This window comes from Anastrepha ludens, chromosome 5 (genome assembly GCF_028408465.1).
Source record: "Anastrepha ludens isolate Willacy chromosome 5, idAnaLude1.1, whole genome shotgun sequence".
NCBI lineage: Eukaryota > Metazoa > Arthropoda > Insecta > Diptera > Tephritidae > Anastrepha > Anastrepha ludens.
The window spans coordinates 72,163,444-72,186,169 of NC_071501.1; the positions used below are offsets into that span (position 1 = coordinate 72,163,444).

The 22,726-nt window shown below is 37.1% G+C and overlaps 1 protein-coding gene and 1 non-coding gene across 5 annotated transcripts in view; both read right to left on the reverse strand.

The window, feature by feature from the left end:
- Positions 1-1,296: 1,296 nt before the first annotated feature.
- Positions 1,297-22,726, reverse strand: part of LOC128865214 (abhydrolase domain-containing protein 2) — a 43,145-nt gene continuing 21,715 nt past the window's right edge. For all 4 annotated transcript variants that reach the window (XM_054105340.1, XM_054105338.1, XM_054105339.1 and 1 more), the window contains exons 3-7: positions 8,384-8,553; positions 8,128-8,295; positions 6,272-6,458; positions 5,798-6,147; positions 1,297-1,817 (exon numbers count right to left, since the gene is read on the reverse strand). In XM_054105340.1, the coding sequence (XP_053961315.1) occupies positions 1,636-1,817; positions 5,798-6,147; positions 6,272-6,458; positions 8,128-8,295; positions 8,384-8,553 (1,057 nt within the window). In that variant the 3' untranslated portion in view covers positions 1,297-1,635. The remainder of the gene's footprint in view (positions 1,818-5,797; positions 6,148-6,271; positions 6,459-8,127; positions 8,296-8,383; positions 8,554-22,726) is intronic.
- Trnas-aga (transfer RNA serine (anticodon AGA)) lies at positions 1,940-2,021 on the reverse strand. Its single transcript has one exon. It is a non-coding gene; the product is annotated as a tRNA-Ser (tRNA).

The following is a 22,726-nucleotide window of genomic DNA, read 5'->3' on the forward strand; positions in this document are numbered from 1 at the left end:
TACTTCATTATTTTATTATCCCTATGGGAGGCCCTATGTTCCATTCTGAACAAAGGCATTGATGATTTTATTATCAAAATATTGCGATAAATTTTACATCTCAGCTTGTGTTGTGTGAGTAGCCCCGAATATCGAGTTTTTACTGTTACACCCCTGAACAATTTTTTTTTATATCTAACTTGTTTTTATTTCGGTTATTTCCATCATATCGCTCACTTATCAATAGTGTCACGTCCAAAAAATTTTTTTTGTTTAGATTCGTAAGCAGAAATGGCCACAAACCTTTACTTTATGCTGGGTAAAAAATTTATGGTGATATCTATGAACGGTATGAAATAAAATGAGCCTTTACTTTTACTTAAGGAGGCATAGCAAATTGAAAACTTCGAAACCGTTTTTGTTGTTGTAGCAGTTTATCAAGCCCTGCTAATGCGGTATAGTCATCTATCGTTATCGTCTAACTCACCCAACGGTAGGCCCAGCAAACATAGCGTTTCGGCGGGTTGGACTCACAGGGAGAGAGGCGTTAAATGAGTAGGTTTATGAGATACTGGATAAATGGGAGTTTAACCTGCTACAATATCCGCAACGTAATTCAGCCAAAGTTACGCGGATCTCACGAGGCAGCTGAAGCTCTTTCACTGCGATGGGTGGTGGTTGGACTCCGATAACGGTATTCGGTTGTGCAATTTTTCTCAACATTTCGATTTTATGGATTGTGATATGCTTACAGTAAATGAGCTTTACGATGTTCCCAGTTAAGCAAGTGACTTTATACTAAAATATATACATAACTAATTTCAAGGCAAAACATTTTGACTTCAAACAAATATTGTAAACTTTATAAATAAACACGTGCCTCCTGTATATGTATGTATGTACATAAGTTATGTTTTGGTTTTTATTGTATTTTCAGTGAGATGCTATAAACATCCTTAAATAATATACATTTTTTGTCTTGCTTTCACTTCACCGAAAACATTGAATATTTCTTTCATATTAAAAAAAATATTATGCACTCACTCAGAAATGCAATGTAAAATGCCTAGCACAAATATTTGTGGCTTTTGAATTTGTAAAAAATACTTAATACATACGTAGGTGCTTATTTCGTAAAAACTTGCCTCGCAAGCATAAAATAGAAATAAATAACTGTTTGGCCAGCGCAGGCTCGTTAATTTGGTATATAAATGTGCCTAATTGAAACAAGTGGAATATTTCCCTGTGAAGTCATTGAATGACTACGGCTCCTATTTAATTTTTTTTTCTTCTTTTTAAAGTCCAACATTTTTACAGCTGATTTTTTATTGTGCATAATTCACAGAAATCATAAACAACATATGCCATAAATACTATATATTAAGTTCTTATTTTTCATTTTTTTTTTTCTTTCCAAAATGGAATTTCTTTATGTATACAACAAATACAAATTAGAAAACCGCCAAAATTCAACATTTCAATTTTATACCTTGAAGAAAGAGCAACGTTTTAGCGTTGTGCTACTTTTAATACATTTGTGTACGGAACTTGTGAACAATGAAATTCCTTTTTGTAATTGTTCTTATTGATGTGCGATTTCCATTTGTGAGTGTGTTTATATATGGGTTTAAAAATGCACATTTCCATCTATCACATTTACAATGGAACTTTTTGTACACCAGATGCAGCATCCATATGCAACATAACTATAGATCCAACCATAGCGACGACTGTGCGATCCAGCCATGTTACTGGATTTGGATAAATCAAACCGCCTTCATAAAATCCCAAATGTCCACCGTGAGCAAGTTCAATGTATGCGGTATTGGGACGGGACACTGCAAAAAAAAGGAAGATTAAAGGATATTAAATATTGAAAACAAAGTAAAAAAAAAATAAAAAAAAGAATTAAAAAAATAAAAAAAAAGAATTAAAAAAATAAAAAAAGTTAACTAAACTTCGCAGTCGGTAGGATTCGAACCTACGCTCCCAGAGGGAATCTGATTTCTAGTCAGACGCCTTAACCGCTCGGCCACGACTGCTATTTACTCTCTTCTGTCTAACTGTCTAAATAACTACTTTAGCAAAATCTTATTATAATACACTCTCAAACGGCATACAGAGTGTACCAAATGCTGTAAAAATTAAATTCTCACAAAATGAACTCTGATAGAACATTTTAGTTGGATTGCGCAAACTTTTGCATATTGGCGTTTTTATGATTTTCATACTATTACTCTTACATATCAGTAAATAAATAAATAAATGATTTTCAAAATTAATTTTTAATTTCATTTTTATCGTGCAAAATGATTTAACTTTCACTTCATGTAATCCTTTTTTGCAATGGGCAATAATTTTATATTTTGGGCATGGGCCAGATTGTAACAAAATTGCCTGAACTTTAAAATCCCGCAGGACTAGTGAAAATTTTTAATATATAAGTAGATGAGAGTTGTTTTGCCTCGCTATATTTTTATGTATATTTGCTCACAGTTTGTTAAATATCAAAATACCTTACTTTTGTGCACAAAAATGGAATCAAGTTAATGTTAAGTAAATTGGAAAAGAATCGAAAGAAAATGGTCGTTTGTGCACCAAACAATACAATGTGTGCCAGCCAGTTTGATGTACGCACCAAGGCGAATTTATTAAAGGTGGTGGCACAACCAGGCGCACAACAACATTTTGTACATTAAAATGGTACAAAGAAGCGATTCATTTGTGAAGACATAATAGAAAATAAAACCAATTTATTTCTCATGTTGAAATTATTTTAAAATGTTCAGAATAACTTTTGAATGTAAATTCATTACAACAAAATTTCAATTTTCAAATTACAAATTTAATAATTCATGACGAAAGAAAAAAATAAACAACAAATCAGCCGGTCTACTGCTACCACCACATTAATATTCGTAGATTCGGCTTGGTACGCACATTTGAAGTTTCTTTGATATCATTTTTGAAAATATTTTTTAAAAAATGAGGCAGAGTCAAAGCAGAATGAAAAAAATTACTGTTTAACTACCAAGTCTGCGTACTGAAAATGAATGTCTTTGCTACCTGGCACACTTTCATTAAACTCTCAATTTGATTGTGGATTGAAATTATGCGGAAAAAGGTGGAATTTCAATCAATGATTTCAATGAATCAAAATATTGGAATAATGACTTTAAAAAGTGTGGAAACTTAAAAAAAGAAGATGTGCTCTTATTGTAAATTTTTATAGATCATTCAGAATTTTATATTGAATTGACGTGAAACATTTCTAAGGGATTTCAGGGATCCATTATTTTCTCTTACTTCCGTTGTATATCCTTTAACCCTTTCGAGCCGACTTTCGCACAGCAATCCTGGTATAAAATCGTTTATCGAAATTGATTAATTAGGTGATGTATAATTTAAAAATTATTAAAAATCTGAGATGCAATAACAGGGTGGCGCGGTGGGCGACGGTAAATCGTTGTACCACTCGGGATGTTATGTGGTACAAATAAGTACCAGCCGTCCTCTAAAACACACTTTAGAAATAAGAAATAATAAACACAAAAATTTATATTTTATTTATTTTTTTTTTTTATTTATATTTTTTTAATTGTTATATTATTCAAGAAAATTTTAGTGAAAAATATCTTTACACAAAAAATTCACGTATGGTAAGGTGCGAAGCACGTTTTGCAAAACGGTACTTGGCACTCTTTACATATCGTCTTAGTGCGAGTCTGAATTTTTTGAGAACTGCAATTGGTACGTCGTGTAGTACCTTCAGCAGAAGGGTCTATTGCGTTTAGCAATTTGTGGTGTTCGTCCAGGTTTTTACCAACGAACGGCTGTAGTTCAAAAGCCGTCCTGGATCAATAACCCAAGCGTTCACTGCTGTCCTCATTATCAGACGGTAAAATATTTTATTCCACCACTTATCCGATTTCCTATCGTATTTATAAAGCCCAGACATCTGATCAGCCAAGTCGACTCCTCCTGTGATCCCCCTATAAAATTTCATTTAACTTGGACATTGCACTAGAATTGTTTCTCCTGTTTTCAACGTTTTACATTAGTGACATAAGGTTCGTGACAATTACTTAATACCAATACTTCTTTCGTGTCGTGTCTGACCCATACTTGAATGTCTTGGTATGTGGTTTGATATTGTACAGTTCCGAAGTTCATAAACACTTTTGTTGGTTTTCATCAGAAGTATTCCAAATAATATTTGTTTTCGATGCGCCGGGGTTCGAAGCGAAGGTCTTTAATGTCGCTTTCAGTATCATCGGTACCGTCGTTAGAGCTCAAGACGCCACCAGGTAAGAATCTCTCGTCAGCATCCTCATTCTCCCCGTCTACTGAATCATCGCTATCACAGGAAGTAGTGCAATCCCTTGGAAGAAAATTGTCGGAACTTCCCTTAGAGAAGCCTTCTGAGTCGCGTCGCTGGTATTTTCAGTTTCGTCTTCCAGGATTATTCGGATATCTCCAGGGTTCATTTTCTAACGATAAAACGAAGATTCACATTATGTAGTATTTATAAGACTAGTGGTACACATATGTACCACTATACCGGAGGAGTGGTACACATAAGTACCATATGCTACAATAAGTGGAAAACTATGTTTTTTTTGTAAACACTTTCTTTTATTGTAATTTCTATATTTTTGGCACCTTAGCACTGAATATCTTAGAAAAACTCCTCGAAAACCAACCGCGATTTTCATTTTCACTGCATGGCAATGCAAAAAAATAGACTCCGTTAGTTCAGACAACAAAAATTGTAACGGAACTTATCAGTACCTATGTATTTAGAAAAGAGTAGAGATGATCAGGTGAATAGCATAAACCAGTAGAAATTCACTAAGACATTATTGTGACATTTAATCTTTAAGTGGTACACATGTGTACCATTCGGGTCGAAAGGGTTAAAAGCACAAAAGTTTAAATGAAATTACTCGCCTCTGTGAACAAAAATTAGGCGACGAGTTCACGATATGTTCGGTTTTGCTGAACAAGGAATTGAACTAACTGCAAAATACACTGAGCTGATGCTGAGGGTTTGTTACCAGGATTGTTGATGTTATTATTTCAAAGGAACACATCGAATGTTAGACGATCATAAAATGGTGACTGACGGCCGCCAAAGCTTTAATCCGCATGCGAGAATGGGTATGCTTGTGAATAATATATGAGCGAGTAATCCTAAGGATGACTCATATATGAAACATGGAAATGATATAAATATTTAAACCGGTCGCATCTCGCATATTCTAATGTATTTCTACATATAAAAGTTTGTCATTGAAACGTAGTACCCTTCGCACGCGGTATAAAACTTGCGGTGTCTCCGAGCTTTAGAATAAAACAACAAAGGCAAGCAGTATGCGGGCGTTGTTATTTATTATTATTAATATTTATAGTGGATATATGCGACGACATAGACATAACGCAGCGAATAAAGATCCAGCGGCTTCGTTGGCTTAAACTCGCCCAAAATCGCGTAAGCGGTTATCGCGCCAATTAAGAAGAGAAGAGAAGTGGATATATACAATATAACCTCAACTCAATTCGCACACTGGCTACTAGGGCCTTCAGTGCTGTTGTTATTTATATTTCTTGTCTAACAACGTACAAATTAACATGGATGGTTGAAAATAGTTGTATTATTTTTTAAAATACTCTCCATGATGATCAATACACTTTGTATTCGGTTGAAGGTTCCAAGGCGTTTTTAAAATTTTGTGGGATCGAACGCAATGGTGAGCAGCTCAACGTGAGCTAGTCATATGTTCTATATTATTATTATTATTACTAATGACAAACTTACATGCAAATTCCTTAATGGGTGGCAACAAATCCACAGGCACCAATGGATCATCTTTAGCATTAATGAAAATCATTGGCTTCTCGATGTTGTCCAAGAAGTGTAGTGATGAGCTCCACTTATATAATTCTTGTGTGGTTGAGAAATTGTGCACACGACGCGTGTAGGCCTCATCCAATTCGGGTAGTGTGGCGGCTGCAATAATCTCGCGTTCATTTAAATTGTGACGTGCCTTCACCTCGTCGGATAGTAAAACGTGACGATGCTTGAGTATGATATTCTTTACATTCTCAGTCATCACATACAAATAGAAGCGGCGGAAATTTTGCCAATTCAAAAGCCATTTGGTGCCTCTGCAAAGGAGAAATATTAAATTAATTTCTGTTAATTTTCGAATTCCGTGAAATAATGTTGCACATTGGCATGCTGCAGGCACACAAATTGTCATACAAATAACAAATTGATTGTTGCACTTACTCCTCTGCGTTGTAGCCCTGGCAAATTGAAATGCCACCGAGTATTGTGTGTGGTTTAGGCTTTGTCGTTTCGCCCATATATTTTGTAATAAGATTGCCGCCTAAACTGAAACCGACCGCTACAATCCGGCTGTGTGGATATTTTTTATGTAAATTGTCGACCATTTCTGAAAAGTCATCGGTGTGACCTGGAAATTTGTTAGAAGAAATATGTAGTAAGTAATGTAACGCGATTTTTGATGCTTGTGATGATAGTTAGGGGGCGTCCATAAATTACGTGAGGTGTTTTTTTCAATTTTCTGATGGTGAGATGTCGTGAGATTTCATTCAACCCCCTCCCCCATCCCCCAATCTCACGTGAGATTTTTCAAAATGTGGGTTTCTTATGTAAACGCGTTGGATTGTTATTGTAAAAAGAAAAAAAATTTGTTTCGTGCTTTTATTTACGACTAGTTAAGACTAGTAATCAATATTGCTGAGAGTTATAAGTGTAATAAAAATTTCACAATAGAAGACTTAAATCGTAACTACTGCGATTAAAAAAATAATATCTACTCTAATTCAGTCCACGGAGAATCATGCGCGGTTTCAAGAGAGACTATTGGGACCAACATGTCCATATGATTTTCAGTAAAATCATCTGCTCCTTCAACTTCGTTCTGATCTAGCCACTCTAAGCCGTTGACGCTTGTGCACAGCAACTCATTAGCTCGTCTTGTGACAATCCGTGAGGGTCGCACTTTGCGGAACATACGCGCTTGCTTAGCTGGTGCAATGTGAGCTGCTCGCCTGTGCTCTGCAGCTCTTGTGATAGATGCGAAGTAAATGCCGCATGTACTGTAGCATATTTTCTCTAAATCATCACGTATACTTGGGCAATAGAGATCAATAGGCGTGCTGATAAAGGCATTCAGCGGTTGAATCGGTACGCGTATTAGAAATGGAGCAAATGATTTTCCGTCATGTTCTTTAAAGTCCGGAATTGTCAAACGTCAACCTGAGTGATAGGGCGTTCGGCTCATAGTGGCGCGAAAACAACCGACGGGCTACACTGTACCGCAAATTCAGATTAAATTGAGCTATTTGGTATAAAACAAATATGATGGTTTGACAGTAGTAATGTATAACGTCGAAGTATGAATGAAATTATTTTCTTTCGAACGAATTAGTGAATGATCTTAATCATACTACGATTACGCTTGAGATTAAATCTTAAGCATGTACAATTTTTTTGTTTCAATCAGAAAAAAAATTGCGTGATATTTGCCGAGACCCCCCTCTCTCCAACGTAAGATTAGATGAGATTTGACTCGACCCCTCCCCCCTTAAACATCTCACGTAATTTATGGACGCCCCCTTATGAGGGAATTGGATGCCTTCTATTTGTTTTATTTTTATTTTTACAGTTATTTTATCACTTAAATAGTTATTAGTTTGTAATTATAGTAAATAATAGGTTAGGTTAGGTTGAAGCGGTTGTCCATGGTCGGACACACTTAGGCTCATAGGCTATTGTGATGCCGCGTGGGAGTTTGTTCTTATCTCTCCCAAAACCAGTATGTACTTATCAAAAATTTTAGAAGACCCCTGATTTCCGTGCAAGATCGTCTCTTCGTCTTCCTCATCTAGACAGCTCCTGCAGAAGTCATGTGTTTGCACACCCATCCTATCAGGCAGTGCAGTTTATAGTAAATAATCTAGTCATTATTTAACTTTAATTGAAGTTGGAATTTTTGGCATTTTGCACCAGGAAAATTGTGTTAAAATAAAAAATATTTTAAATGCGAACGATACTAGCAAACTCGATTATATAAACCTAAGCCAGAGGAAAAAATCAATTAATTTCAATTGGCTTACCATAGCTGAAGATGCGCGTCGACGTCACTTGGACACTGTTCAATGCACCGATGTGATTAAGTACAGCACATCTGTATCCATGCACTTGGGAATAATGCACAAATGTGCGAATATAAACACTTTCGGAGGTATTGCCAATTCCTGGACAAATCGCAACTGTGACATCATCTGTAATAGCGAGAACAAATTATAATTTTTTTCACTTTTTATTTGTGTACACATTAAGGGGTGGTGCCTACATCCATAATGTACATACCTTCGGCTTCATTTATCGGCTGATAGAGATCGTAGGTGAGTGTTGAGCCATCCTGCAACAACAAATACACACGTTCACCCAGTGGCCAAGGACATTTCACACGTCCTACTATGCTATGCAGCACCGTTTGTACGTGACCACTAAAGCCCCAAAGGCGCGTGGGAACATAGCTGAAAGATATTCCAAGGGAAACACATAAGTGAACAGATGTTCTGATGAAGAAATGCAAAGAATCAGGAGAGGAGTAAACTTATAGGTAATTAGAATGTTTGTATGTGCATATGTATGTAGAAAAAAGTTTTGGTTTATGAACCACCATCATTGTCTGCTGCCTAAATCCCACGCTTTTCATAGCCAGCGTGTCACCCATGAGAAAAAAGTGACACATTAAGTGCCGGAGTACTAATAACACATTCCCTTTTAAATAATAAATTGACCAAGAAAATTAATAGTTAATGGTGAATTAAACAAAAAAATAATCGACTGCAGGCTTTTGTTTAGTTACGTTCCCATACCGGTATATATGAGTTATATACAGGGTGCGTACGGTATTTGAGAACTTGACAGTGAAACCAATTTGCTTTCTTGTTTGAATAAAATTGTATGGATCTTCACGAACTTTTTACACAGCATTAACTTATTATATATCTATAAAATCATTCAATAAAATTTCCGTTTGGCTGCCATATCCTCCACGATCCGGTTCTGGAAACTATTGCATACCCGTATCCAATGCTCCTTATTCATCTAGACAGAAGAAGAAAACATGGTGTTATGAGGGTGCTTATTGGTTTCACCCACAGCTGCGTCCCATAATTAGTAAAACAGGAGATTAAGGTATGAAGATTTATGCGGCCAGAAGTTCGGTGTTATGTGGTCAAAGAAATTTTCAGCCATTCAATCTTGTGTCGCCTTCACTTTGTGTAAAGAAGAGTCTTGCTGAAAGATGTATGGACTGCCACCGGGTATACTATCAATATATGGTTTTGACCGAATAAATCGCTATTTTCGTGTTTGCTCCGACATAAATTGTCTTTTGCCAATAACGTAGCATTTATACCGGAGATCTTCATGGGCAGCTCGACGGATAAGTCCGTCAGAAACATGAAGCTCCCTCGCGGGGACCTTCTTTGATTTTAAAGAGATCTCGTCAATGATCGCTGGCACTTGTTGAATAAGTTCTGCAGATCGGACAGTGTCAGAACATTCCTCGTCTTTTTCCCCGTTTTGCAACAGATTTAGCAACGCCGCCTGATCCTTCCAACTCGATTCACGACGAATCTTATGAATGAATGAACGGGTGCATTGAGTAAAATTAGAGAATTCGACATAAATCAGATAGATTTCTACATATAGCGCCAATAACTGCATGTATCTTCATTTCTTAAGTTAAGTTGTAGTCCTGTCCATGTCTTATCTGAAAAGGAGCACAACGAAAAATAAAAGTTTCGGTTTCGAGTCCTAAAGTTGAATGCTGCACATCTCGCTTCTGTGACCCCATCAGTATAGCTCTAGACTTCGCGGGAGTTTAGAAAGGTGGTAAAATAATCCCGATGAATGTGATTCAATACCTGTCTATATCTAGTACCCTTTGGTCCAGTAGGTATGTTCAGTCCTGCATTTCGTCAGTGCATTTAAAGATATGCTTTCTGACTCTCCAACAAATGTTTACAACCACATTTATGCTCCTTATTTTGCTCCAGGATTTTGGGGTTATTTACAGTCGATAATGGTGCATCGCCGACTTTGGCCTTTAGCTGTAGTTTGAGTGTCAGTGATGTCAGCCTTTACTCTCGCGAGGACATCAATCCGCCGGGCAGGGACACCTTCCCCATTAAGGTCAGAACTACATTATTATTAGGCTACTGCGCACTGTGGTGTAGCCTTTTTCTGCCTAATGCAAGACATTCACAAAGGTTTTCTGAATTTTCAGTGTCCATTTCACAGAATCTGAAGATGGTGGTCTCAGAGAGACGAACTTTGTTTAAGTGACATCTTAGGCCAACAAGTGCTTCTTTGGACTAAATAGGCAACTGAGTAGTAAAGTCCTCTCTCGACGAACAAAACTAACACTCTGTAAGGCTCTCATCATGCCCGTCCTAACTTATGACGTAGAAGCGTGAACGATGACAATATCCGATGAAGCGTCGCTTGGACTGTTTGAGAGGAAAATATTTGGACCTTTGCACGACGACGAATATCGCAAGCGATGGAACGATGAGTTGTATGAGCTTTACGACGACACAGACATAGAGCAGCGAATAAAGATCCAGCTGGGTCATATCGTCCGAATGGATACAAAGGCTCCGGCTCTGAAAGTAGCCACCGCTGTTGTGTTGAACCAATTTCTTCTCCTCTCACTTTCTGAGAAATTCGTTAATGTAAAAGGCCACATAAGTCCCCTTTTTTAGCTAGATGATCAGCCATTTCATTTCCCCAACCAATAATACTCTGTTGAAGTCCCCTAACGTATTAACGTGACTGCCTTAGTCATACACCATTTTTGAGGTGATTACAGTTTATGGAAGGGCGCTCAAAGCAGTCTAACTATCTGAAAGTATGTAAATGTGGGTTCCTCTCATTTTCCTATGGAGACATTCCCTTACACATATTTCGATGTTGGTTGGATTTAATTTGGACGTAAATGAGTTAAGCTTTTGTAGCACTTAGAAAAAGCGATAATAGAGTATTTATCCTAATAACAATAAATGCCCACATTTATATGTTTATAAAACGTAGATTTGTATGCTATTTATATCTGTGGACAACACGTTTCATTTGAATTTATTTTTCTGCCTTTTCGCCGGCCGGGTCACGTTGGATTTGCTAACTAAACGCATGACCTCCATAAATTGATTCAATTTGCGGTCTTTTTTTTCTTGCCAGAGAGTGGATGAGTGAGTGGCAATTGCTTGTTGTTTTGCATGTGTACTTCCATGGAAAATTGTATCCCGCCCGGTGAACAAAAAACAAAAAAATAAGCGACCGTGCGAAATTCAGACACTCAACATGTGATGGACATTTAGCAAACGTGTGTTTGTCGGTTTATTCATGCAAAGCAGCAACGTTTTAGTGTAAAGGTATTATAGAATAAGGTGCAGTGCAAGCTGCGTACATTTACAAAGCATTGTTGTGGGTATTTTACGGATGTACGCAAGTTTTTGAAGCAAGCGTCATTTAGTTGTCATTAAGCAAGATTTTCAAGCCACGCAAACTTGTTTTTATAAATGCATACATATGTGGATACATACATATCTACGTTTAAAATCCATTGCTTTTTCGAAGTCTGACATCATCGTTTAAGACATTTTATTACTATTGAAATCTTGCCATTGATGATTTCGCATTTATTTGTTTTTCCTTGACTTTCATTATGATAATAAAATGCAAAACATGTCCACAGCCTTGAACTTGACGCTTGCCAGTAAAGTAATTTGTACGCTTCACAAATTCGCATTACATAATTTTCGTTTGTTTACAAGCTTACGTGTGAAGTTAGTGTCCTCGAAATTTGTTGAACAAAAAACTCATAAAAATGTCGATACTTTGTTGCATCATTTTGTGTGAGAGAGCAGTCTGTATATTTGCTTACTATTGCATCCCATACTTTTTCGTCCTTCCGTTCGAGGTCGTGCTGTCTTAAGCTGAACAGCATAGAGTACAGAGCGTCTTAGGGCGATCAAAGTTTTGCGCGTTATGTATCGATTTGATACAGAATTTTTTAAATAAAAAAAAAAAATCTATTTCGCGCAGAGGGTGAATAGGTTTTTTTTAGGTATTTTGGGGTAGCTGATTCTGAAAATAACATTAATTTGTTCCGGTCAGGTCTTGTTTTGAAGATATTGCGAAAAAAACATTACAATAATTTAAAAATTATAAAAAAAAAATTTCGTGGCAATTTCTGATCAAAAAGTCAATAAATCTATTATGTTGAATAAAAAAAAATGTTTAAATGATTTCTATAATTCTGTGAAATTATGACTTTAGAAGCATGAACAATTTTTATCGAAAATGGATGATAATTGCTGGATCAATAGCTTATTGTGCATTCTTTTTACGTATCAAAATATCAATTTAATCTGATAAGAATTATTAAAGTAATGATTTTTTTGCAAATTTTCCGCCCAGATGGTAAAATTCATGTATTTGAATTTGAGGATCTCTGTGGCGACATACCTATTTCTGGAATGATGTGTATGAGCTGTATTTATTTGGGCTGAGATTTCACTTCAAACATTTTAGAAAGTATATTTGTTTAATCTATATAACATTTGCATAAATTTGTATTGTTTCTTTGTATCGATAAAATGAAAAAAATTATTCAAATATCACGTCGACCACTTCCACACTGAGAGGATACTCCTGTACTAGACCTGCCCAAACAAACGCCTTGGAATGGAGCTCACACGAATGAAGATGATACTGATTTTTTAGGAATTTTCTCAGAGCCTGAACTTTTTGATCAAAGTGACTTAAGAGACCTCGGTATCTCAAAAATTTCATCTGAGTTATTAGCATCAAGATTAAATGACAAACATTTACTTGCTTCGGGTACTAAAATTACGATATAATATATTTTTTTACGAAAGAAAATAATCTTGTTTATTTCACCGATGTTAAGGGTTTGATATAATAGGACTATGAATAAGTTCGTGCGGTTTTTTTTCGAAATTTGAAACTTTATTGACGTAAAATGGTTACAAATTTAATATTCAAAATATTGTCCATCGCTTACTACTAATAGGTCTATTTATAAGTTCGTGCGGTTTTACAACAGATGGCGTAACTTGATTATTATTCCATCGATCCACATTTCCAAACATTCATTGGAGAGCTACTGTCGTAAGGCACAAACGTCAGTATAAGTTTTTTATTTGAAGCGTAAACAACAATATTTTTACCACACTTGAAAATGTCGAATTTCGTGCCAAATAATGTGTTTTTGCGGGGAATTCTTCTTCATTATTTTAATATGAAGAAAAAAGCAGCCGAAAGTCATCGTATCTTGGTGGAAGTTTATGGTGAGCATGCTCTATCTGAGCGAACGTGCCAGAAGTGGTTTGCACGCTTTAAAAGTGGTGATTTTGGCTTGGAAGACGAAGAACGCGAGGGTGCGCCGCCAAAGTTCATGGATACCGAATTGGAGGAATTGCTCGATCAAGATCCGGCTCAAACGCAAGAAGAGGTTGCAAAAGCTTTGGGAGTTGATCAATCAACCATTTCCAAACGTTTAAAAGCCATGGGAATGATCCGAAAGGTAGGCCATTGGGTGCCGTATGAATTGAAGCCAAGAGACGTTGAACGCCGTTTTATGGCATGCGAACAACTGCTTCAACGGCACAAAAGAAAGGGTTTTTTGCATCGAATTGTGACTGGCGATGAAAAGTGGGTCCATTACGACAATCCAAAACGTCGGGCAACGTATGGATACCCTGGCCATGCTTCAACATCGACGTCGGCGCAGAATATTCATGGCCTGAAGGTTATGCTGTGTATCTGGTGGGACCAGCTGGGTGTTGTGTATTATGAGCTACTGAAACCGAATGAAACGATTACGGGGGATGTCTACCGACGACAATTGATGCGTTTGAGCCGAGCACTGCGAGAAAAACGGCCGCAATACGCCGATAGACACGACAAAGTTATTTTGCAACATGACAATGCTCGGCCACATGTTGCACAAGTGGTCAAAACATACTTAGAAACGCTCAAATGGGATGTCCTACCCCACCCGCTGTATAGTCCAGACCTTGCGCCATCCGATTACTATCTCTTCCGATCGATGCAACATGGCCTGGCTGACCAGCACTTCCGTAATTACGATGAAGTCAAAAAATGGATCGATTCGTGGATTGCGGCTAAACCGACCGAATTTTTCACAAAGGGAATCCGTGAATTGCCAGAAAGATGGGAAAAAGTAGTAGTAAGCGATGGACAATATTTTGAATATTAAATTTGTAACCATTTTACGTCAATAAAGTTTCAAATTTCGAAAAAAAACCGCACGAACTTATTCATAGTCCTATTACTTTTTCCCATCTTTCTGGCAATTCACGGATTCCCTTTGTGAAAAATTCGGTCGGTTTTGCCGCAATCCACGAATCGATCCATTTTTTGACTTCATCGTAATTACGGAAGTGCTGGTCAGCCAGGCCATGTTGCATCGATCGGAAGAGATAGTAATCGGATGGCGCAAGGTCTGGACTATACGGCGGGTGGGGTAGGACATCCCATTTGAGCGTTTCTAAGTATGTTTTGACCACTTGTGCAACATGTGGCCGAGCATTGTCATGTTGCAAAATAACTTTGTCGTGTCTATCGGCGTATTGCGGCCGTTTTTCTCGCAGTGCTCGGCTCAAACGCATCAATTGTCGTCGGTAGACATCCCCCGTAATCGTTTCATTCGGTTTCAGTAGCTCATAATACACAACACCCAGCTGGTCCCACCAGATACACAGCATAACCTTCAGGCCATGAATATTCTGCGCCGACGTCGATGTTGAAGCATGGCCAGGGTATTCATACGTTGCCCGACGTTTTGGATTGTCGTAATGGACCCACTTTTCATCGCCAGTCACAATTCGATGCAAAAAACCCTTTCTTTTGTGCCGTTGAAGCAGTTGTTCGCATGCCATAAAACGGCGTTCAACGTCTCTTGGCTTCAATTCATACGGCACCCAATGGCCTACCTTTCGGATCATTCCCATGGCTTTTAAACGTTTGGAAATGGTTGATTGATCAACTCCCAAAGTTTTTGCAACCTCTTCTTGCGTTTGAGCCGGATCTTGATCGAGCAATTCCTCCAATTCGGTATCCATGAACTTTGGCGGCGCACCCTCGCGTTCTTCGTCTTCCAAGCCAAAATCACCACTTTTAAAGCGTGCAAACCACTTCTGGCACGTTCGCTCAGATAGAGCATGCTCACCATAAACTTCCACCAAGATACGATGACTTTCGGCTGCTTTTTTCTTCATATTAAAATAATGAAGAAGAATTCCCCGCAAAAACACATTATTTGGCACGAAATTCGACATTTTCAAGTGTGGTAAAAATATTGTTGTTTACGCTTCAAATAAAAAACTTATACTGACGTTTGTGCCTTACGACAGTAGCTCTCCAATGAATGTTTGGAAATGTGGATCGATGGAATAATAATCAAGTTACGCCATCTGTTGTAAAACCGAAACGAACTTATTCATAGTCCTATTATTAGAAAAGAAATGGGTCTGACTGAGCACGTATCACATGAATGGCGCCTATTTATAGATAGCTCAAAGCGCAGTTTGAAGCTGCTAACTCTGGCATCTTCACTTTTCGACCATTCAAACCGATTTTGTGGATTTTTTTGATGTTTTCTAGTGTTATCACCTAATTTGGACTGCGTTGTGCATTATCGGTGTCTCTACAATCAGGTTTGAAGTCAGCAAACTATCGTTTTATTGTTGTTTCTAATGGAACGGAGTCCCCATAACACTTTTCAAGCCATTGATTCGCAAGAACGGTATTTTTTCCCATCAAGAAGCAGTGTTAAGTTAAAACACGAGATTCTTTTTGATCCACAGTTTTAAAAATAACAAAAGCAACGCCACCCTTGGCACAATAACTCACGAACTAATGAATAGAATATCCTGAAGCTGACAGCTGTCTTTTTAAGGTTAGGTTAGGTTAGAAAAGAGGTGAATGCAATACAACTAGTAACATCTATGTGTTAGATACGGGACTTTTCAACCCATGTAAATTTACTATGCAATTTTTGCCCATGCGAATTTCATGAACTTGTAAAGTCGAGCAAAAAAACTATGTTTTCGATAATTTTAACACTATTCTTATGGTCTGTTAAATTGAAATACCCTTAAACATTATTTTATTGTGATTATATACCCACCCGATTTGGTGTGTTGTCAATAAGAAAAGCTGAATGAAGTGTAAAAATGATTTTTTCGCAAAAACGAAACTCGACCTGATGTGGCAAAATACACATGATTTTCGGATCCAGCACACCCAGATTACTAAAGATGACATACCTAGGCAGTTGCGCCAAAATGGCTGTTTACCAGTGTTATTATTGCTTATTAAAATTTGCTTTTAATTATTTTAAAATAATTGCACACTTTGATTAGAAAAAAATAATTAATATTAGCTAAGTTCACAAAAGTTATTTAATGTCTAAAGGTCTAACATTTTTCACTTCATTGATGGTTTTAATCACACACTATAATTTATATAAGTATAGGTACTCGTATGCACGAGTATATGTAGTATATATATATTAATATAGTACATGCATTAGAGGCATATATTACATTTTTTTATTTCTACATTTTTTTTTAAATTTTGACAGTTAGTAACCTACAATGAAAATCTATTGAAAATAAAATATTTTATATTTTTATTTAAAACAGATAAAGAAGGTTAAATTCCTATCGAACTTTATATACCCCTGCACATTTCAGTAAAATTTAATTTGGGAATCAAACAAACTCATAGACAATGAGAGTTATTTCTAGCTTGTAACATCAGAGAGACGGACGGAAATTAACACATGAAAAGGGAGACACGATTTAATCCGATCTTTATAATAATGATGTGAGACGTAAACCAAGTGGGGAGCAAAAAATTAGGTACCAAATTTAGGCGAAATATATTAAGGGGTTATACGCAGTTATGACTTTCAAAAAAATCGATTTTTTTTATTGCATTTTTGTAATGTACATATATTCAAAAGTATACGCACGAGATTTGAAGTAGATCTAAGCAATACTTTCGGAGTTATACCTAAATATGTAGAGATGCCTCGGCACGTTTTAAGGTAGGTATTGAAACTTTAAACGTGTTTTTTTCAAAACGGCATTTTTCAAGTCGGTGTACACGATATCTCGAAAACGGCTTGTTTGATCGGTCAACCGTTTTAACTCAATCTTTAAAGATACATTTTCTAGTAATTAATCGTTCCTTTTGTAAATCTGATACTTATTTTCCATTTTATAATCAATTTACGGCCAAATTTTAACGTAAAAATCGAAATCATTTCTTTAAAAGCTGCCATTTTGTGAAAATTCACTATTTTGATTAGCCGAACGATTAATTACTAGATAATCTAATATATTAACAAAATTTGTTTGGTTTTTTGATTTCAGATAATCCAATCCTGAGTTACAATGTACACCGTAAATCGTCTTTTTTTAAAGGAGGTTCCAGAAATCGGCTGCAGCGCGCTCTATAATCAACATTTTCATAAATAAAAAATTTTGTTACGTTCATGAAGGATGCTTTTATAACCGCCAAAAATTTTCAAATTAAAATATTCTGAAGTTTCTTCAGGATAAATCCTTGACAACCCGTCTTTTATTTGCTTCATAACTGCGTATAACCCCTTAAGTCACTATCGAGATGTACACTTTTACCCAAAAGTGGGAGAGACACCATCCAGTTTTCTAAATTTTGCTTGCGTTGTATTTACTTCATTGGTAACAAATTTCATTTAGTTTTCCTCGTTTTTAAATTATCGTTGTATGGCAGATGGGCGTTGTTATCGACCGATTTCGCCCATTTCGACTAATCGTGCGCACGCATAATGAGGATTTCACTTCGACCTCATGGTACAGGGTTTGATTGAAAAGTAATGAGCCTTCCGCGCGGAGCGTCTGCCAAGCGATCAACCGAATCGGCTGGTGGAGGAAAATGATCGTTGGATCTTCCCCTTCCACTAGAACCCGGTCCCAGTTCGCTGGCAACCGCGGTGCAGTCAACATCGCTGCGCGCGTGAAAGCTGTTTTAAAAGTGTGTTAGGATTTTGCAGTGGCGAAAATGCAGCGATCGTTGGAGCAACGTTACTCGATCAAATTTTGCGTAAAGCTAAACAGTTTGTACCTCCAGGAAGTACTGTAAACGCGACATTTTACAAAGAAGTGCTCCTTCGGCTGAAAAACCGCGTCGCCCGGGTTCGGTCCGACCTCGTCAACAATTGGACCCTTCATCACGACAATGCGCCGGCGCACACCGCCTTCCTCTGCACCTCTGCATTGGCCAAGATGAGGGTTCCGGTGCCTCCCCACCCTCCCTACAGCCCAGACCTGTCCCCTCCGGACTTCTTCTTGTTCCCGCGCCTGAAAAGAAAGCTGTAGGGGAGGCGTTTCGACCCCATCGAGGCGATGGAAAAAACTGTGACAGCCGAATTGAACGCGATTCCTTCGAATGAGTTTAAAAAATGTTTCCTGCAGTGGAAGGAGCACTACCAGCGGTGTATTGACGCTCAAAGGTCCTATTTTGAAGAATATTAGTTGTATGAGCCAAACGGTTTAATAAAACTGCTTAAAAAAAATAAGGCTCATTACTTTTCAAACAAACCCTGTATTTTGTGTCCTCTACTCATCACAGTCATCCAGACCGAGTTCCCTTATTAAATTTAAGATAGATCAGGGTTGGGCTGAGCGTTTGTGCCTTTCTTCTTTTCTACGCTAAAGCACTGCATTCAAGGAAAAGAAGCAAGGGAGTCTCCTGGAATTGGTCGCAGAAACCACAGGAATTAGTGGGCCACATCCCAGTCTGTCCTATTTTTTATTTTTTCCTACTAAATTGTAAAATTATGATATTGGACAATTGACCGACCACTTCCCTCCTTTTTTCAAATATTTATGCTACTTTCCACAACTGTAAACCATTTTTTAAAGTCATGAATTCGTTAATAAACTATTTGACTAATTCAATAGCCTTCTTACAAAACTTTTTTATAACTTAATCAAATTGCGAAAATTTTCTTGTAAAGGGTTTTCCAATCAGAGGTGTTATTTTGATATTCAAAGAAAAATGCTATTTTTTAATATAAATGATCGGATGTTTATTTCATTATAAAGAGGAAGATATGCCGTTAATAGTGGAAAATACAATAACATCAGGCAAATGACCACCACGACCACGCTTACAGGGCAATATCCTTTTCATGAAATTTTCCATAACCGAATTGCAAAGTGGCTGCCCCATGACCTCGATAGTTTCACGAATTCCATCTTTGAGGTCTTGAATCGACCCTGGGCTGTTGTATCGACTCTGTGGCTCGGTGGCCAATTGTGATCACCTCTTCGAGAGATAACACGGTCCGGAAACTTTTCCCGTAAAAGATCAATGGTTTCGTTGCTTGTGTGGCACGTATGTAGCGCCGTCTTGTTGAAAATAAACGTTGACTAGATCAATACCATCCAATTCCGGCCAAAAAAAATCGTTAATCAATCTCGATAGCGCAATCCATTCACCAATAACACCTGTTATTGGAAAACCCTTTGGATTGTAAGAAATATGCAACTTTTTCAAATTGATATTTGTTGCATTAAAAATAATTTCCAATTCAATGTATGCACGTAACCACACCCGATAAAAGAAAAAAATAGTTGACTGTTCTTTTAAGCAAAATATACCATATCAATTATAGAAATTGATACGAAGTAACTCAGCGATAATACCACATGCCCATAAATTGACTCCGCTTTTTGTTGTATTAATTTATTAAGTTAGTCGAACGTTATCTGAAATATTTCAACCATATTTAAATTACTTTCTTCTTACTTCTTCACATTAACACTCAACTTAGTATAGTCTCAAGTTTATAAAAAAAAACCCATATATGCTTCAGTTAAATTGCTAGCGAAAAATTGTTTTGACAGACTAACAAGAACAATATCCTAGTAGAAATAAGTGCAGGCGTACTGATTTACGAATAAAAAAAAAATTAAAAATAAAATTGCTATCGTGAAAAAATCGGTACTGTAGTGATCAAATCAGTTAATCGCTAACCCTATATATCACTTATATTTTAGTTAATATATATGATTCTTTGAATATACACAAGCGTTTCCAACCATTAAATTTCTAGTGTTGCATTCAAATGCACAATGCAATAAAAATAAACTGTTTCCGGCAATTGATTTTGGTGAATGGTGCAAAAAAAATATACGTGTACCGGCGATTTGAAAGCTTCCGGATGAGCTGCTACTATTGTAGCATAAACATTCCAAAATGGGCACTCTTTGGCCGCATATAAATCCGGGTCGTTACGGTAACGTAGAACCGATTGTCGTAAGGACGTGGGAAGAGGTTAAAGTTTTTAACTTTCCGCACCTGCTCATTGATTTCTTATCTTTTTTGTCGAAAGCGCCGAAAATACTCATAACAAAGGGATATAACGGATTAAAATGTACCACAAAAATTTTTGTCATAAAATTCTGCTATAAGTCTCTACATACCCCAAAGTCAAAATCCAATTCAAATGTCAGAAAAAGTCAAAAGGGAAAATGTATAGTGAAATTTTACGAAAACAGTTTTTCCAATACACAATAACGAAATTTACCCTTAAAAAGATTTTAATAGGACTATGAATAAGTTCGTTTCGGTTTTACAACAGATGGCGTAACTTGATTATTATTCCATCGATCCACATTTCCAAACATTCATTGGAGAGCTACTGTCGTAAGGCACAAACGTCAGTATAAGTTTTTTATTTGAAGCGTAAACAACAATATTTTTACCACACTTGAAAATGTCGAATTTCGTGCCAAATAATGTGTTTTTGCGGGGAATTCTTCTTCATTATTTTAATATGAAGAAAAAAGCAGCCGAAAGTCATCGTATCTTGGTGGAAGTTTATGGTGAGCATGCTCTATCTGAGCGAACGTGCCAGAAGTGGTTTGCACGCTTTAAAAGTGGTGATTTTGGCTTGGAAGACGAAGAACGCGAGGGTGCGCCGCCAAAGTTCATGGATACCGAATTGGAGGAATTGCTCGATCAAGATCCGGCTCAAACGCAAGAAGAGGTTGCAAAAACTTTGGGAGTTGATCAATCAACCATTTCCAAACGTTTAAAAGCCATGGGAATGATCCGAAAGGTAGGCCATTGGGTGCCGTATGAATTGAAGCCAAGAGACGTTGAACGCCGTTTTATGGCATGCGAACAACTGCTTCAACGGCACAAAAGAAAGGGTTTTTTGCATCGAATTGTGACTGGCGATGAAAAGTGGGTCCATTACGACAATCCAAAACGTCGGGCAACGTATGGATACCCTGGCCATGCTTCAACATCGACGTCGGCGCAGAATATTCATGGCCTGAAGGTTATGCTGTGTATCTGGTGGGACCAGCTGGGTGTTGTGTATTATGAGCTACTGAAACCGAATGAAACGATTACGGGGGATGTCTACCGACGACAATTGATGCGTTTGAGCCGAGCACTGCGAGAAAAACGGCCGCAATACGCCGATAGACACGACAAAGTTATTTTGCAACATGACAATGCTCGGCCACATGTTGCACAAGTGGTCAAAACATACTTAGAAACGCTCAAATGGGATGTCCTACCCCACCCGCTGTATAGTCCAGACCTTGCGCCATCCGATTACTATCTCTTCCGATCGATGCAACATGGCCTGGCTGACCAGCACTTCCGTAATTACGATGAAGTCAAAAAATGGATCGATTCGTGGATTGCGGCAAAACCGACCGAATTTTTCACAAAGGGAATCCGTGAATTGCCAGAAAGATGGGAAAAAGTAGTAGTAAGCGATGGACAATATTTTGAATATTAAATTTGTAACCATTTTACGTCAATAAAGTTTCAAATTTCGAAAAAAAACCGCACGAACTTATTCATAGTCCATTATGAATTTTATATTGGAGGAAATATTAGTTTGGGAAAAAAGAAATCCATTTTTTTCTAATTCCTTTATTTATCTCGTAAAGTACCGATCAAACAATTTGAAGTTTATGCTCGTTGTCAAGATGACATTTCACACTAAAGAAATCGTTTGCTGTTTTCTGTTTATTCCGTTCAGTTGTGAGATACACGAAGTCAACAAAGAGAAAATTCTGTAAATTTTCCAGTTTTTCTTTGATAAAGGCGAAAATGCGAAAATACAAACCAGGCTGTTGAAATTGTGAGTGTTTATGTGTTTATGGTGGCGTTACTGTAACAGCTAATTGCCTGTCATTTTGGTTGCGTCGATTCCGTCCAGACATTTTTGATGTTAAAGAAAATATCAATAATGTCGATAAAATCGCAGAAATAATCGAAGTTGATCGGCATGTTAGTAGTCGTAGCATCGCTTAGAAACCAAAGACCATAAAACAATTTTAAACTATTTGCGCAAAAATTTTACGCAAAAATAATGGACTTATTTTTCCCCAAACTAATATTTGCGAAAATAGAACAATATCCAATACTAATTGTCCCACTCTGACTCAAGTTTTTGTATTATGGTATAATACAATTTGCAAAAACGTATATTTAAATTGTATTTCTTTGCAACGATTCTAATCTTTAAATAATTTTTAAACACAGTTAAAAAAATAAAATGTTATT